The 16,470-nt window shown below is 42.5% G+C and overlaps 1 protein-coding gene across 1 annotated transcript in view; it reads left to right on the top strand.

The window, feature by feature from the left end:
- The window catches only part of CADPS (calcium dependent secretion activator), a 337,985-nt gene that overhangs the window by 194,155 nt on the left and 127,360 nt on the right, over window positions 1–16,470 (top strand). Inside the window, 1 exon segment of the mRNA XM_033141314.1 lies at window positions 9,042–9,229. Coding sequence (XP_032997205.1) covers window positions 9,042–9,229 — 188 coding nt within the window.

Raw genomic sequence — 16,470 nt, forward strand, 5'->3', positions numbered from 1 at the left:
GTCTTCAGGCTTGGGAAGAACATAAAGGCAGACTTGCAGCTCTATCCACAAAGGTTGCAAGTAAAGTAAAGTTGTCTGCACAAACCTACATTAACGAACTACGGTACGTCAGTGGCCAATAAGGAAAGAAACAGCTGTCTTTAAAAAGCTTTCTTCACTGATCACCTCAAGGTGATGTCCACTCACCATGAGTGACCAGGTGAACATCTTATTTATCAAATCTCAGCGAAGGCCTTCGCTTCTTTCTGGCTACAGTTCCATTATTCTAAATAGCTGTTTGGCTCTGTGAACAATGTTTAAAGTATGTGGGCATTGCTTGCTTGAATTTACTTTCTGTGTTGTTGTTGTTTTACATCAAAACCTTTGTTTTGAACTTGGCACTGGTGGTTTTGCTGGTATATTGAGGCTACAATTCTACTTACCAGCAAACAAAAAGTAAGCGTAACAACCTATTTCTATCTTGCCCACTCTCACTGGCCCACTGCACGTTATTATTATGTAATCACCATGAGGTCCCATATTACCAATAAAAAAAGATAACAACCAAGAGAATAGAATGAATCCTAAAGTGTGTGTGTGTGTGTGTGTGTGTGTGTGTGAGCCAGTGTGGTGTAGTGGTTAAGAGTGGTAGATTCGTAATCTGGGGAACCGGGTTCGCGTCTCCGCTCCTCCACATGCAGCTGCTGGGTGACCTTGGGCTAGTCACACTTCTCTGAAGTCTCTCAGCCCCACTCACCTCACAGAGTGTTTGTTGTGGGGGAGGAAGGGAAAGGAGAATGTTAGCCGCTTTGAGACTCCTTCGGGTAGTGAAAAGCGGGATATCAAATCCAAACTCTTCTTCTTCTTCTTCTTCTTCTTCTTCTTCTTCTTCTTCTTCTTCTTCTTCTTGAGACAAGTGTATTCCCCTTTGCTAGCTCCTATAATGAAAACCTATCCTTGTGTCTAATGTATTGGGTAGCTTTTCTTTGGGAGGCAGCAGACGCTGATTCATTCACCTGTAACATACATGCCTCAGAGAAACCACTATCTATAATGTCCATCTGCATTCCATGTCTTGGCTGCATATGAGCTTCCTTATAAAATATAGGAGGTTTTCTATTTTACCATTAAAGTTAATGAGACCAAATAAAGCTGCCTTACATTCCTGTTTTAAACAAAATATATGGAATAATATGGAATCTTAAACACAATATGTGAAGCCTTTGCAGCCCATTTATTTATACTTGTGTGGATTTTTTAAAGGTGTGTGTGCGTGAGAGAGAGAGAGACTGAGTCTCTCTGTGTGTGTGTGTCAATTCCATACTAACAATATCAAGCCAAGTTCTCCATTTGCTGGGCTTCACACAGCTTGACTCACTAAGATTTTTTTTTTTTTCAAGTTGCAAATAAGATGTAAATACCAACTGGTTCACAGGTGATCTTGCCATGACTGGAAGCCTGGTCCTGGAGATAACATGTAAGGCTGTGCAGAAAGAAATTTGGGTTCCCTCCAAGTAAGATCTGCTCAGAACAGACCCACTGAAATTAATGAACCTATGTTAGTCATGCCTGTTAACTTCAGTGGGTCTACTCTGGGTAGGGCTAGCGTTGGATGCAACTTATTGCTAATTTCCCTGCTCAGGAGAGAGCACATCTGCTCGCATGTAAGTGAAACTGTGTGAATCGGCCTGTAGTTCAATGCTGCTGCCATAGATGAGTCAATGCAGGGGAGCGAATGTACCAGAGGGCCATGTCTCTCTGAGTTTAGAATGAATACAGTGCCCCTCCCTCTCTGTTGTAAAATGTGCCTCTACAGTTGTTCTTGTGGCAATCCTTGTTCGCTCTGTGACAGTTTCATAGACAGAAAGATGCCCTGGAAACAGCCATCCTTGCTCTTTCTTGAGCCACTGCTGTACAGCTTCGCTTGATTCCCTACAGAGGCAGAGATTTGTATGAAAACAAAGAAATTGACTCATCGCAGATAAGGCAGAGGCGACACTTCTTGGCAGGGAGAAGCATTTGCGGGGAAGAAGCAGAGGTGTTGTTGGCACCATTTACTGAAGCTGCCTGCCACAGTCTTCATAGCCATAGGCTCCTCTCTGCAAATGGTCTTTTAGATGATGCCTCTGCTGTCCATCACTGGTACTCACTCCCATCTTTTAACGCTGCAATTGGTGCCTTTCCGCTCTGCAGATTTGACATGTGGTGACTTAACGTGCTTTGTTCTACTACTCTTGAAATGGATACAAAAGCTGCAGAGATAAGCATACTTTCTTCTTTATATCTGAAATGAAAATGTGCATTCAAAGGTTCTAAGAGTTTGAAACCCCTACCCCGCTCTGCCCCACCCCACCCCACCCCCCAAATTGGTGGCATTGGGAGATTGCAGAGTTTCTGAAAATGTCAAACTGGACGATTCCAAAACATTCTGTATTTTTGAAAATCAGTAACATCGGAGATCTAAATGTTCAATGGGAAATGCTGGAAGGCCTAGTCTCAGGGTGTTATATGAATACTCTTTCAGTAGTGCCTGGGAATTTTTTTGTCAGTTGTTTAATTCTGGATTTTTAGTATTATTATTAGTTACTTTGCAATTTAAAATATTATTCTAAATTTAAAAAAACTATTTATTTTAGGCCATTTTGTAAACTAAAATGAATGTTACAAAAATGCAAAATGAAACCATTAATGCCATTTACTGATAATAATATCAATCCCTTCTCCTTCTGACATACCTCCTCTTTCAGCCTCCTAGCTCTCGCTCAAGACCCAAACAAACTGAGAGCTCCTCCTCTCAATAAATAAATAAATTTCAGATTCCTGGAACCTTCTGACACCATTCAAGTCTCTTGCTCTAGGCTTGCTTTTGATGGGTAGGCAGAAAGGTAGATAGGACTTCCTCTGGCTGTCCACAGCTGTATCTCATTCAGTACCCAGCTGCAATCCACACACCCAGTTCCAGGCTACAGAGGTTTGGTGAGCTACCCAGAGGTCCCCAAAGATGGCAAACAAGGCACCCCTCTACACAACAGTTCTTGCTCTGGCCTCTGCATACCTCTCTTGATGCTCCCCGTCTCCTATACACTGTATAGGACTGTATGGATCCATCCACATCCCAAATTGCCTATCATGACATATCTTTCTTCCTTTTTGTTTTGTCCTCCTCAATAGCTGTCATGTTTTGGGGAATCGGCTTCCTCCCCTATGGCAGTAAACAAAAGATCAAACGAAAGGAATGTCTTACCAGTTAGAATCTTTAATAATCACAGTAAGTGAACAAAGAACACATCTACTAGAAATGGCGGTGCTCCAAATTAAGGGTCACTCCTCCCTCTGTCCCTATTAATCTACATTACTCCTACGTTTTGTAATCTGAGCTTGTACCCTCTGCGCTTTCTGCTCTAACACTTTCTAAGCTCTCTGTATCCTTGGAGAAGTGGGATGGACGCTGTCCAGAGACTCTCAATCTGTTAACTCTCTCTTTCCCAATGCTGCTTCTCCTAGCTGTTCCCCATCCAGTATTTCCCAGCTTCTGCCTTCTGAACTATGCCCCTCTGCAAACCACTGTTCCAAGTCTAAACTGTCCTCCTGATCCTGAGAAGATGCAGGAGCTGGGGGAGGGGGAGGCTCCCACCATTCCTCCTCAGTGCAGCCCTCCTCATCATAGTCCCTGACAGTAGGGGAAGCTATTCATGAAAGGCAATTCACCCTGTTCATGGGCTCCATTGATAAGATCTACAGCTTTGGGCTTTTCCACCATTCCTGAACTGGGTATAGCAGTGGTGTTACCGTTTGTGGAGTTTGCACCTGTGCCTTATAAGGTTCTCCACTTTAGACTCAAGCTTCCCAGTACATTGCAGGATGTTATCTGGTAGGCTGGCAAGTATTTTCTTCAGATGGTTACATAGTCGTTGCCCATCTACCGCTTTCCTGTTAGCCTCTGCCAGCGCTTTTATGCCTTTTTTCCCCTGTGGTTCAGTGTTCATTCATGAAGCGGTGAACTGCTTTCATGCTGAATCTTGTATGAAAAAAGTAGAATGCAGAAGCATCGTTCCACAAATGGAACCAAAATTCACCAGAAAGAAGCCAAGTTTATCAAAGGACAACTTCTATGGACAAAAATAAGCGCCATGGCTTCTTTTTTAAAAAAAATAATAATAATTTTAGAATAAATAGCAATACCATGAAGGTAAAAATTACCATCAGGCCTTTCTAAAACAATTTCATTTTTATTTCAGGAAAGATGGGAGCGGGGTATGCTCAACAGATGATCACCTTAACCTTCATGAGGAATTTCATTGTTTCCCGCAAGGGGACAATGATAATAAAGATCTATTCTATTCTATTCTATTCTATTCTATTCTATTCTATTCTATTTATCCAAGATATCTGGTTGCAAAATGGACTTCAGCATTGTTATAACAAAACGGAAATAAATCCCTAGGATCATAAAGGCTAAGTCTCAGTTGTCTTCCAGACACCCTGTTCCCTTCCAAAAAAATGAGCGTTTAGAAGGTGCTGTGTGGGTTTCTTGATTTGGGTCTGGAGATGGAATAAAGGAACAAAGGACACCTGAAATGAGAAGAACAACCACCTGCTGAAGTTACACTAACTCTAGGAGAGTTACCACAGCAAGCATAGTTCAGTTTCTAATGGCATATCACATAAGAGAGCCTATGGAAGTGTCAGTGACACGGTAAGATTCCCCCAGTAAACAAATTGCAGGAAGGAAGGAAGCAACTGTAAGTATGAGAAGCCAGCAAAAGCTACGCCAGATCCAAACTCGTTCACAAGGGGGGCTACTGCTGGCTGAGCCGGCTAAAGCCTAGCAGACAAATCAACAAGCCTTTAAAACAGAGTTTGATTTACACCACCCTTTTTGCTGGTGTAGCTTTCACTGGGTTGCCAAGTCACATGACGGAGCTGAACAGAGTCAAGATCCAGCATAAATTCCAATATCCAGTCCCTCTTCTGCCACTCTTCTGGAACACCCATTTTTCAAGGTTTATTGGGCACTGGCTGAGCTAGCATATCTCCAGCTGAGCCAGGGTTGGAGACAAACTGCCTGAGCTGGAGATCCACCACATCCTAACTCGCTTATCCCAGCAGATCTAGGGTTATGATTCCTCCCCCAAAAAAGAAAAAATCATGAACTGCAATCAGGACTAGAAAAACCAGGGCAGACGGACAAGGGTCGACCTGGGAAGGCATTCTAGGCAATGTTTGGCAAGCTCAGAAAAAAGGGGCCTGTAGACAAAAAGCCACGGAGGAAACTGAACTAAGAAGCAAAAATAGATTCACAAATGCAAGACCGTGAAATGAAAGGTAGCCATGCAAAGTGGTTTTGGTCAGCCAACCTGCCTGAAACCACCCCCTGTTCCTTCCCCCCCCTCCTTTTCTTTTAAGGGCCTGTTTAGAGGCTGCAGCTAAATATCAAATATGACACGTTACCCTATCCAACAATCACAAAACTGTAGAGTTGGAAGGGAACCTGAGGACCATCCAGCCCCCCCCCCTGCAGTGCAGGAATGTGAAGCTGCCCTATATGGGGATCGAACCTGCAAACCTTGGCATTATCAGCATCACACCCTAACCCACTGAGCTATCCAAGCTGACTGACCCCGTCCCCTGCAATCCCCTAAATGGCCTTGTAGCCATTTAGATTTAATCTGTAACCAGCTCGGCAAGCCTCCCTTGCCAATGTACAATCAGGAATGCACTCCCAGGCTTCTGATTGTACACTGGCAGGCGCATCTCCACCTGCCCCTCACCTGGTGTCACATATGACATTGAGTGTGGAGCAGGTGGGTGTGGCTTGGGGGAAATGGTCTCCAATGAGACCAAATCGAAACTCGTGCTTCCCATGCCTCTCTCCCTGCTTCGCATATCCTGTAGCCTAATGAAGAGTTCTGTAGAACTCAATGGCTTGACATTGTTTTGTGACATGTTGGTTGGCCCTATTAAACGTATTGCCCAACTGTGGATTTGGGTGTTCTTTCTAATAATAATAATAATAATAATAATAATAATAATAATAATAATAATAATTTATTTGTACCCTGCCCATCCGGCTGGGTTTCCCCAGCCACTCTGGGCAGCTTGCAACAAAGATTAAAATACATTAAAATGCCACACATTAAAAACTTCCCTAAACATTAACATTAAAACATTAACCCCCTCCCCGGAAGTCTAAATCCCACTAGAAATCAGCAGCATGCCTTTCATTTTGCTTTCCCTCCGCCCTACCCCACGCACCCCAGACAAACACAAAGTATGGGAAACATTTTTGTCTCGGCCCCCCACTAAAAAGCAGAATCCCAGTAGCTCTCTCGAAGTGGAAACAGAGAAAAGAAGCCGCCATCAGAGGACTCTCGTGACAGGCCACCTTCTGCGTTATTCTCAATCAGCATCTTCGTTTTCACACATGCGCTTTCTGGCGACTGGAGTAATGAAAGGAACTGTATCTGTTTCCCCCCCCATGCCTTTTGATTCTGCCCCTCATTATTTTAATCCCTTTTTCAATCTGTTCTGGAGTTGGCCCAACAAGGATAAGCAAATCCCTTCGACGGAGTTTCTTAATTGATATTTCTTCAACTCTCCTCAACAGTAGCTATTTTGGCATCCAGAAAAGATTTGGTGTCATCCGAGTGGTAGAAAATATATTTTAATCTTTTCACAGCAGCGTCATTTCAAAGACGTAGCATTTGGGGTGGCAGATGGGGTGGCAAACAAGTTGCCTAAAGGGGCAGGGCACTGATCTACTCCCTGCAGGAACTTTTCAATTAAAAGATGAAAGATTCTGCAGTTTTGAAGCACGATATATGTACATCTTATCAATTGTTCAGCATCCCTATCAATACTGAAGATTTTTTTTTGTTTTTGAAAAAATGCCTTTGTTATCATACTTAACAGAATTTCAGATTAGGTGAGAGACAGTCTACCTGAGAAGCCATCATCGCTGTCACCGTAATACATGTTCTCCCACCGTAAAACGGTGGTATCGTGCTCTAGCATGCTGGGATAGATTTACAAAGTTGCTTCCCTATTAATTCATGCCTCTGCAACCTTGAAACTTCACTATTATAACACTTCTTATCATGATCAGTGGCCCTGTAGACTGTTCTGAGAAAGCAACTCGAGGCAAACATGATGGTCTGCTGGGAATATAATGTTGCTTTGCTTTCATCACACCTGAATATAGAGTGGCTTCTAATCAAATTCCATTCACATTCCCAAGATCTTAGTATTGACATATAAAAACTCTTAGACAGCTTGAGCCTTAGAAACCACCTTGGCTGTGAGTCCTAAAAGACCTGCTCCTTGTCCTGCAGACCTTTTTCCCACCTGGCCTAGGAAGGCAAAGTCGTGACTGACTCCAGCTACAAAAACCGAGGCTGCTGAACAGACTCGGGCTGGCGTGTTTTGATGGAAGGGGTGTTGATGTTGGTTTTTTGCATCTTTATTTCAGATCTTGTTATGATTTATGTGGAAGTTTTAGAGTTTGGTTGTGTGTTTTTAAAATCTTTTTTATTTATATAATTTTTTATTGTTTATGACTATCTTTGTTACGTTGTAGTTATGTATTTGTTCATGTTGCAAAATTATGTATGTAATTTGTAAGCTTATATGTTGTAAGCTTATATTTGCATAGAAGAAGAATAGTTTGGACTTGATATCCCGGATTTCACTCCCCTTAAGGCGTCTCAAAGTGGCTAACAATCTAATTTCCTTTCCTCCCCCACAACAAACACTGTGTGAGGTGAGTGAGGCTGAGAGACTTCAGAGAAGCGAGACTAGCCCAAGGTCGCCCAGCAGCTGCATGTGGAGGAGCGGGGAAGCGAGCCCAGTTCACCAGATTACGAATCCACTGCTCTTAACCACTACACCACACTGGCATAGTTAGCCCATAGCATCTGGTTGACTTTTCTTCCTCTCTTTTACTAGAGGGGCCTTAGTTATTTGCAAACATTTCATTTTTGCGCACAGGTGAGTGCACGGAGGTGACAATTGGGATCACAACTGCTATCCCTAGCCCTAACCTCCATGCATTCCAGATGCCATCCATACAAAGTCTAGACATGTATCTCATGACATGCACAGGTTCTGTGCACATGAGCCATATGTTCCATTCTTACAGGGGTACAAATCATACAACCAGAGCCCATGCACATAGGCATGTATGCCTACAGGCCCTTGTTGGAACAGGTGTGTGTGCACACCTGTTGGAATGAAGCAGAGGTTCAAAGGGTTGGTTTTGGTGATACCAGTTGCAGGACTAGATAAGCCTTTACATTATGTTAGGACTTCTGGTATCTATCTGACACTGTGCTGTTAATTCTTCCTGTTGTTTTCTCTCCTGCTGGATGCTTTATATCAGTGTTTTTCAACCACTGTTCCGCGGCACACTAGTGTGCCGCGAGATGTTGCCTGGTGTGCCGTGGGAAAAAATGAAAAATTACTTTATATATAGTCAATATAGGCACAGAGTTAATTTTTTTTAACATTTTCTAATGGTGGTGTGCCTCGTGATTTTTTTCATGAAACAAGTGTGCCTTTGCCCAAAAAAGGTTGAAAAACACTGCTTTATATTAATGCCAATCAGAATGGGGTTGTCCCTCTGAATGGGTGACTTGTGGGTGATTCATTTAATTTGCAGGTGCCTGACTCATAGCTTCAGTCAGCCACAAACTTGTTTGTATGCTAGTAATAGAAGGTGATTATCAGCTGGGGTGTGTTCATGTGTTTAGCAAGGCAATAAGTAATAAACAAACTGATCGGTAGTAAAAGCTGTGCGAATTCTTATTCTTTCTGAAATTTGGTGAATCTGATGTACACTCTGTCATTGTGATATTAAGTTTCTGCAGCCAACTTCTGAAGGTTATTGGATTTGTATTTACTTACTTACAATAATGCAAGCTTCGTGTGTTTGCAAATGCATTTCATTTCCATTGCTAATACTTTCTTTATAGAGGTTTCCATTTGTTGTTGTCTCTGTTGTTGAGCATCACATTTCCAGATCTATTGCCTTCATTTGAAATAAATTCTCTCTTATTTCCAAACAGGGCTGGTTCAGTCCCGGCCAGGTATTTGTGCTGGATGAGTACTGTGCACGTAACGGAGTCAGAGGCTGTCACAGGCATCTCTGCTACCTCAGCGACTTGCTTGAGAGAGCAGAAAATGGAGCGATGATTGACCCTACCTTGCTTCACTACAGCTTTGCCTTTTGTGCATCGCATGTCCATGGCAACAGGTAAGTGGAGGGCATGCTTGTCTCCATCAGGGAGGTGCAAGTCTCCAGTACAGATTTATTTGGCCATTAATGCATAACGGCTCCTTCCCTGTGGCTGTGTTCTTCTTATCGTATGATGCGCAACATATTGGGCAGCAGAATTGACTTGCTTGTTGTTAGCAAAAGGAAGGCAGCAAAGAACCAAGTGCAGACAGATCCCAACAGTTGGCTGTTGCTTTTTGTTCACTTAAGAAAATAGCTTGACGTAGTTTGGGGGAGGGGGGGAAGTAAGGTAGTGTGATGCTGCAGAATGCATCTCTCATTGGGTACGATGAATTTGCCCTGTTTCATTTTCATCTGGATGAGAATAGACAGCTAAATACTAACAAACAAAAGTCTTATATTCTGCTATAAAGAATATAAGACTCAACTTGTGTAACTGAGATGCGAAATTGGTGTGTTAAGAATAGTTTTGATATGTAGGTTCATATTTTGTTTTTTTAATGTAGCGTTGGCCACTTTGCAACTTAACGATGACTTCTGATGACTTGATTGTAAATAATCATTATATCTTATTTTATTTGGGAAGCATGTTTCAAATCAACATTCTTTTTAAAGTCTGGAATGGGGAACATCTGTGGCCTTCCAGCTGTTGCTGGACTACAGCTCCCATCATCCCCGGATATTGGCTGAGGATGATGGGAATTGGAATCCAACAAATATATGCTGGGCTGCAGGTTCCCCAGCTCTCCTTTAAAACATGTACAGGTATCAGAATGTTTCGAGATATACTTGAGTTTATTTACAAAAATGTATACATTTGGGTCTTCATGCAGTTTCTGTATTTATTGGATGGGAGAGAGCAGAGATGAAATAACTGAGACTCCTTCCTCCAGGTATTTTTAACATCATGAAAGGAGAAAGAGAAGTGGGGAAGGAGCAGTAATAAATAGCCTTCTGCCTTTTTTTCCAGGTCCTTTGTAAAACTTAAGCAAGGCTTTCCATTGGCCGGTGCTAACTACTTTCTGCCTTGTTGTTTCCACTAACATGCAGTACAGAACTAAGAATATCTCTCAATATAATGGTGAATTATCCACACATGAGATTCTACCAGGGCTTTGCAAATCTATAAGGTCCACAGTTACCTTCTGTTATGTACTGAGTTGAATAGGATCCAAACTGCAGCAGGCTGATTGGTCCTAGAACAATAGGATTGAGATTGCAGCAGTCTGACTGGTCCCAGAACAATAGGATTGAGATTGCAGCAGTCTGACTGGTCCCAGAACAATAGGATTGAGATTGCAGCAGTCTGATTGGTCCCAGAACAATAGGATTGAGATTGCAGCAGTCTGATTGGTCCGCAGGAGCCACCCAATCCAGCTCCAGGTGGAAGTGAATCTGCACTCTGATTGGCATACAGGAGTATCCCGGAATTAGCCAATCACGTGGGGCCCATTGTGTAAATAGTGTATATAAAGCAAACGTTTTGGGGGAACTACAGAGTCCTCACTACTATGAGCTGAATAAAGAGCATGAAATTCACACTCGACTCCGAGTATCTTTCACCTTCCCTTGCCAGACCGTCAGTTGAGCTGCTACAGTGAATCAGACAGAACATCTATGGAAAGTTAAAAATAAAACACAAAAACACTTTTGCCACTTGGCAGCCACAATAGCTGCACAGCCATTTCAAGCTCACTCCAGCCTTTTAGGATTAAACAGTAGATTTTACGCCTGAAAGTGTTGCTGAGATAAGTTTCCTTTCTCTATAGACAGCTACAGTATTGTTGCACTGATGGTTTTGTTTTTGGAAGTTGCATTCTATACAGTGAGATATCACACTCTGCTCTGCATATGCTACTGAATAGCAGAGTGTTATAAAATAATGAAGTGTTTTTGTAAGCTCTCTGGTAAACATCATCACGAATTATTATACACATTGCCGGTATTTCACATTATAAGGCTGCCACTAAAGTCACAGTTCATTTGATCCATCTTGTCAGGCTAACAAGAGTTTGCTTCTCCATATTTTCTTTTTGGTTATGGCTTTCATTTGCTTCTTTTGTTTGCTGTTGGCATTTATTATCAGAATACTGTTGTTGTTTCTATTATTTGCTTTTAGCTTGTTTTCTTTTCATTTCTTCTGTTACACTTTCTTTTGTTACTTTTCCTCTTTTTTTCCGTTTCTGCTGTCCTTACCTTTTCACTTAAAACCATCCCTGTCATGTCCCAAAGTCAAAAAATGGAAGAGATACTTGGTGCCATACTGCCAGTGGCAAATAATCCCCCAGCCGTCGAAGTAGAGCAAAAAAAGGATTCCAAAAAGGAGTCCAAAAAGAGGAAAGATTCCAAACCCCAGCCACCTCCAGAGCCCAAAAGGTAAGAAATAGCAGTTTTACAAGATTGCACTGCAGAGTTTCGTATCAGCCACTGAGCACACTGGCTTGGACCTCAAGAAATATGAGCAAGAAAAAGAAAAGGAAACCACAAATGTATTAATGCTGTTCCATGAGCACATATGCAACCCCTAACACAGGGTTTCTCACTCAGTCGCTCATCCATCTATCCATTCGTTTAGGTAGGGCCTATCACTTCCCATGAAACATCTCAAAGCAGTTAACAATAAACATGCATCAATTAAAAAAAATCTGCAATAAAAACACCCACAAAAAAACAACTTCAAATCCCGTGCAGATACAGACTGGGATGAAAATCTCCACTTCAAAGTCTTATTGAAAAAGGAAGGTCTTCAGTAGGTGCTGAAAAGGTAATAGAGATGATGCCTATGTAACAGGAGGCAGTTCTAAAGGGCAGGTACTGTGACACTAAAGGCCCAAAACAAAATAAAATAAAAAATTCCTTCCAGTAGCACCTTAGAGACCAACTAAGTTTGTTCTTGGTATGAGCTTTCGTGTGCATGCACACTTCTTCAGATACACTGAAACGGAAGTCACCAGACCCTTAAATATAGTGAGGGAGTGGAGAGGGGTATTACTCAGAAGGGTGGTGGGAATGGGTGATCAGCTGATAGGTGTGGAAAACTTGTTGACGACTCTTACGACTGCAATTGATCTTACAGGGAAAGGCAAGGGGTGAGATGGCTAAAGATAGCTTTGTCATGTATAATGAGATAAGAATCCAATGTCTTTGTTCAGACCAGGTTTCTCCATGGTTTTAAGTTTGGTGATTAGTTGCAATTCAGCCACTTCTCTTTCCAGTCTATTTCTGAAATCCCAGTTCCTACAGAATGGGCCTCCTGATGAAGACGCCCTCTTCTGTAGGATACAGTGATTGGTTGGGTTTTTAAGGGGTGAGACAATCTTTTATTCTGGTATCCTGGTCCCAAGCTCTATCGGGTTTTGTACACCAGTACCAATCTAACCCAGTAGCTAATTGGCAGCTTTACAGCATGAGAAACATGGTGAATAAGCAAGATACAGGCTGTAGCATATAAACATGTGTGGGCCATGCAGAGGTTTTGAGAAAGAGCTTGTTCAAAGTCCAGTTGAAGGACATCCCTAGATTTGAAGTCAGAGCTATCCCATGAGTAGGAGGTTCTCAGCTCTTCACCTTTTTGTTGTTTGTAAGGTGGCGGGTGGCACTGTGGGTTAAACCATGGAGCCTAGGGCTTGCTGATCAGAAGGTTGGCGTTGCTCGGTCCCAGCTCCTGCCCACCTAGCACTTCAAAAGCACGTCAAAGTTCAAGTAGATAAATAGGTACCGCTCCAGCGGGAAGGTAAACGGCGTTTCCGTGCGCTGCTCTGGTTCGCCAGAAGCAGCTTTGTCATCTGGCCACATGACCCAGAAGCTGTACGCCGAGATGAGCGGCACAACCCCAGAATCGGACACGACTGGACCTAATGGTCAGGGGTCCCTTTACCTTTAAGGACCAAGAAGACTGGAGGGTTCATGGTTCAGAACAGGCAAGTGGAAGTTTTCCAAAGCGCCTGAGGAAATTTTCAGGCGTGCTGTGTGAACCACAGCTTCATGCATACATTTCCACAAGACTTGGGGCAGTGGGTTACCTGTGCTAAGTTATGCAGGAGGTGGGCTTTTAATTTTTAGAGCTTTTGGAGTATTGATTACTTACACACTTAAGGCTCAGTCTGAGCTGTGTGGATTATGGTTGATGGAGGCATGACTGGAAATCTATATAATCAGCTGATAAAAGCAACTTTTGCATCTGTTGATGAAGCCTGTAGCTATAGAGTGTGTGTGTGTGTGTGTGTAATCGTGCGCAAAGCCATTGTGTTAACTGTTGTACCAACTGTGGATCTTGAAGTGATTTTTTAAATGCTAGTTCAGTCTATTAGCACTGCAAGTTAAAGGATCACTCAAACAAATTCTAAAGTACGCAAACACATCACAATGGCTTCTTCTTTTGTTCTGTCCTTCCTTCTTCTCTCAATCAGGATAGTATAAACAAAACTCCACAAAGCTCTCAAACATGCATTTTATTGAAGTTCACAAGGCACATGTAGAGATATTTACTCACATTCCAGTAGGCTTTTCTTTGGCTTTGAATGAATGTGCTTAGGAAGTTGTCTATGGAGTTCTGTAAGAACAAGTGAGTTTATCCCTCTTCCTGGGCTTGCAAGAACTAAACTGAACTAGGTTGCAAAGCAGAGAGGGAGGTTTTCCCCACTCTGGGCAGAGCCAATAGAAACTAGAAAATTACTGTGCCTTCATTTCCCAGCCTGCCTTAAGGTCTGGAAAGGGGAAAGGCACTACATTTTCTTAAAGGAGCAGCATTATTATTCCTTCTACTTAATACTAATACTATAGAGCAGGGGTCAGCAAACTTTTTCAGCAGGGGGCCGGTCCACTGTCCCTCAGATCTTGTGGGGGGGCGGACTATATTTTGGAAAAAAATATGAACGAATTCCTATGCCCCACATATAACCCAGAGATGCATTTTAAATAAAAGGACACATTCTACTCATGTAAAAACATGTTGATTCCTGGATCGTCCGCGAGCCGGATTGAGAAGGCGCTTGGGCCACATCTGGCCCCCGGGCCTTAGTTTGGGGACCCCTGCTATAGAGAGATTTGCTATCACTAAATAACTGGACCCTGTGGGGCCAGAACATCCTTTCTAGCAGAAGACAAAACAGGGTCGTGATAGTCCAGCATGGCTCTTCTTAGGGTATCTGGTTTACAGATTGGCACTTGATTTCCACTTGTAGTTTTGGACAGTGAGAAATCGCAAACCTTTCGTGCCTTACCATACAATCCTATGCATGTCTACTCAGAAGTAAGCAACATTGAGTTCAGTATGGCTTACTAATCCCAGGTAAGAGTGTGTAAAACTGTGGCCTTAATTACTATTTCATCTGTCTAGATGTTTCTCTCCATCCTGCTCCCTCTGTTTTTCAAGGTTTAAAACATGTTTTCTCTGGCTAAGAGCAGGTGTGTTTAGCATGCCTCTTGTTAGACTTGTGCGTAAATCCATTTGCTTATTGAAGGCGATTTTTGAAAGAAATAAAGGGGGGGAAAGATCACACCACCAACAACTGGCAGTTTAGCTTTCTGAGAAATGAGGTTGGCTGTCAGTCAGAATATGCCACTCTAGTAATGAAGGTCGAAGAGAGAGAATTCTGTGTGGCTATCAATCTCCCATGTAAGCGATAGACAGTGATGGAGCTGAGGTGGGTTGTCTGTTTGTATTGTGTTTGTCTAAGGTCAGACAGTGAGACAACAGTAGCTTGCAGTCAGTGAGAAAGTGCAGAGAGAATGTGATTCAGATGGTGCAGGACAGCCTGAAGGTCAGGACTGACAGAATGACAGGCCATCAGAGGAAAGAAACTAACTAGATGCTATCCAGGGTCCTGCTTCATGAATACAGTTCTGGGGTAGCTGATCAGTGTCAGTGCAGGACAGGAATAAAATGGCTGCTGTTAGAAATACACCTCTAGCTCAGCTGTGACCCTTGCGCCATATCATGTGAAATGTCTACAAAGCAAAATGAGAGTTTTGCACTGTATATTTTCAGACTTTGCCGGGAAGATTTTGTCAGTTGACTGCTTAGATGTTTTATTAGGAAAAACTGCTTTCCAGGCAATGATAGTATTTGCTTTATTTCTGCTTCTTAGAAAATCAAAACACAGAAGGTCATTTTTAAGTTTATAATATAACTTTTTTATTTTTCTTCTCCCTGAGATGTATAATGGAATTTCCTTCTTTGGGACATAGATAGATAGATAGATAGATAGATAGATAGATAGATAGTGTATTCAGCTTCCACGATCTTATTATCATAATTATCAGCATTATGTGTGAATTCAGCAAGCTTATTTATGTGTGAAATGGATTGGTTCTATATTTCCATTGCTTTTCATCTAGGGATGTAAAATTCCTAAAATAGAAGAAATGAGCAAGGATAGCCAAGGGGCGTACAATTAAAGACTTGAAGCACAAGCCACCTGCCACTGTCACCTCCTTCTGCACACAGCTCAGGAATTGGATGCCACCCATCCACCCCTTGCCCTACAGGTAGCTCTTCTGTGAGTGGAGTGCTACACATATGGGAACAATTGTGTGCATCGAACCCTAGGCAGAAGGGGCCAACTGGATTGGCCCCTGTTTGTGTTGGACACAATCCATGCAGATCCCTTTCAAGTACTGTACATCTCAGTGGAAGTGACTTGAGACCATGCTTCACTCTCTCACTGAAATGAATGGTTACAGTAGAGAAACATGGCAGTAATTGTACAATTGTTAACATTTGTCTGTAGTTCATTTGCACCATTTGGATAGTTTATAGTGTGTGTGTGTGTGTGTGTGTGTCTGTGTGTGTGTGTGTGTGTGTGTGTGTGTGTGTGTTACTTTTATTTTAGCATGTAAGGTTAGCCCCCTCCCCCTAAGAGTTTTTTGGGCAGAATATCTATTCCCCTATAGTTTTGCTTTATCGACATGTAATAAGACTCTGGAAAAGTTTGGGTATGTGCAGTATTTGGAGCATAAATACTGTGGCAATAAGGACCCCTCCCTCCTCCCGCCTCTGCTACAAATTTGCCTCCCTGTCCAGATGTCAGCAAGGCAAATGCAGCCCTGTTCACTGTACAGTGGTACCTCGGGTTAAGAACTTAATTCGTTCTGGAGGTCTGTTCTTAACCTGAAACTGTTCTTAACCTGAGGTACCACTTTAGCTAATGGGGCCTCCCACTGCTGCCACACCACTGCCATGCGATTTCTGTTCTCATCGTGAAGTAAAGTTCTTAACCCGAGGTACTATTTCTGGGTTAGCAGAGTCTGTAACCTGA

The sequence above is a fragment of the Lacerta agilis genome, chromosome 2 (genome assembly GCF_009819535.1).
Source record: "Lacerta agilis isolate rLacAgi1 chromosome 2, rLacAgi1.pri, whole genome shotgun sequence".
NCBI lineage: Eukaryota > Metazoa > Chordata > Lepidosauria > Squamata > Lacertidae > Lacerta > Lacerta agilis.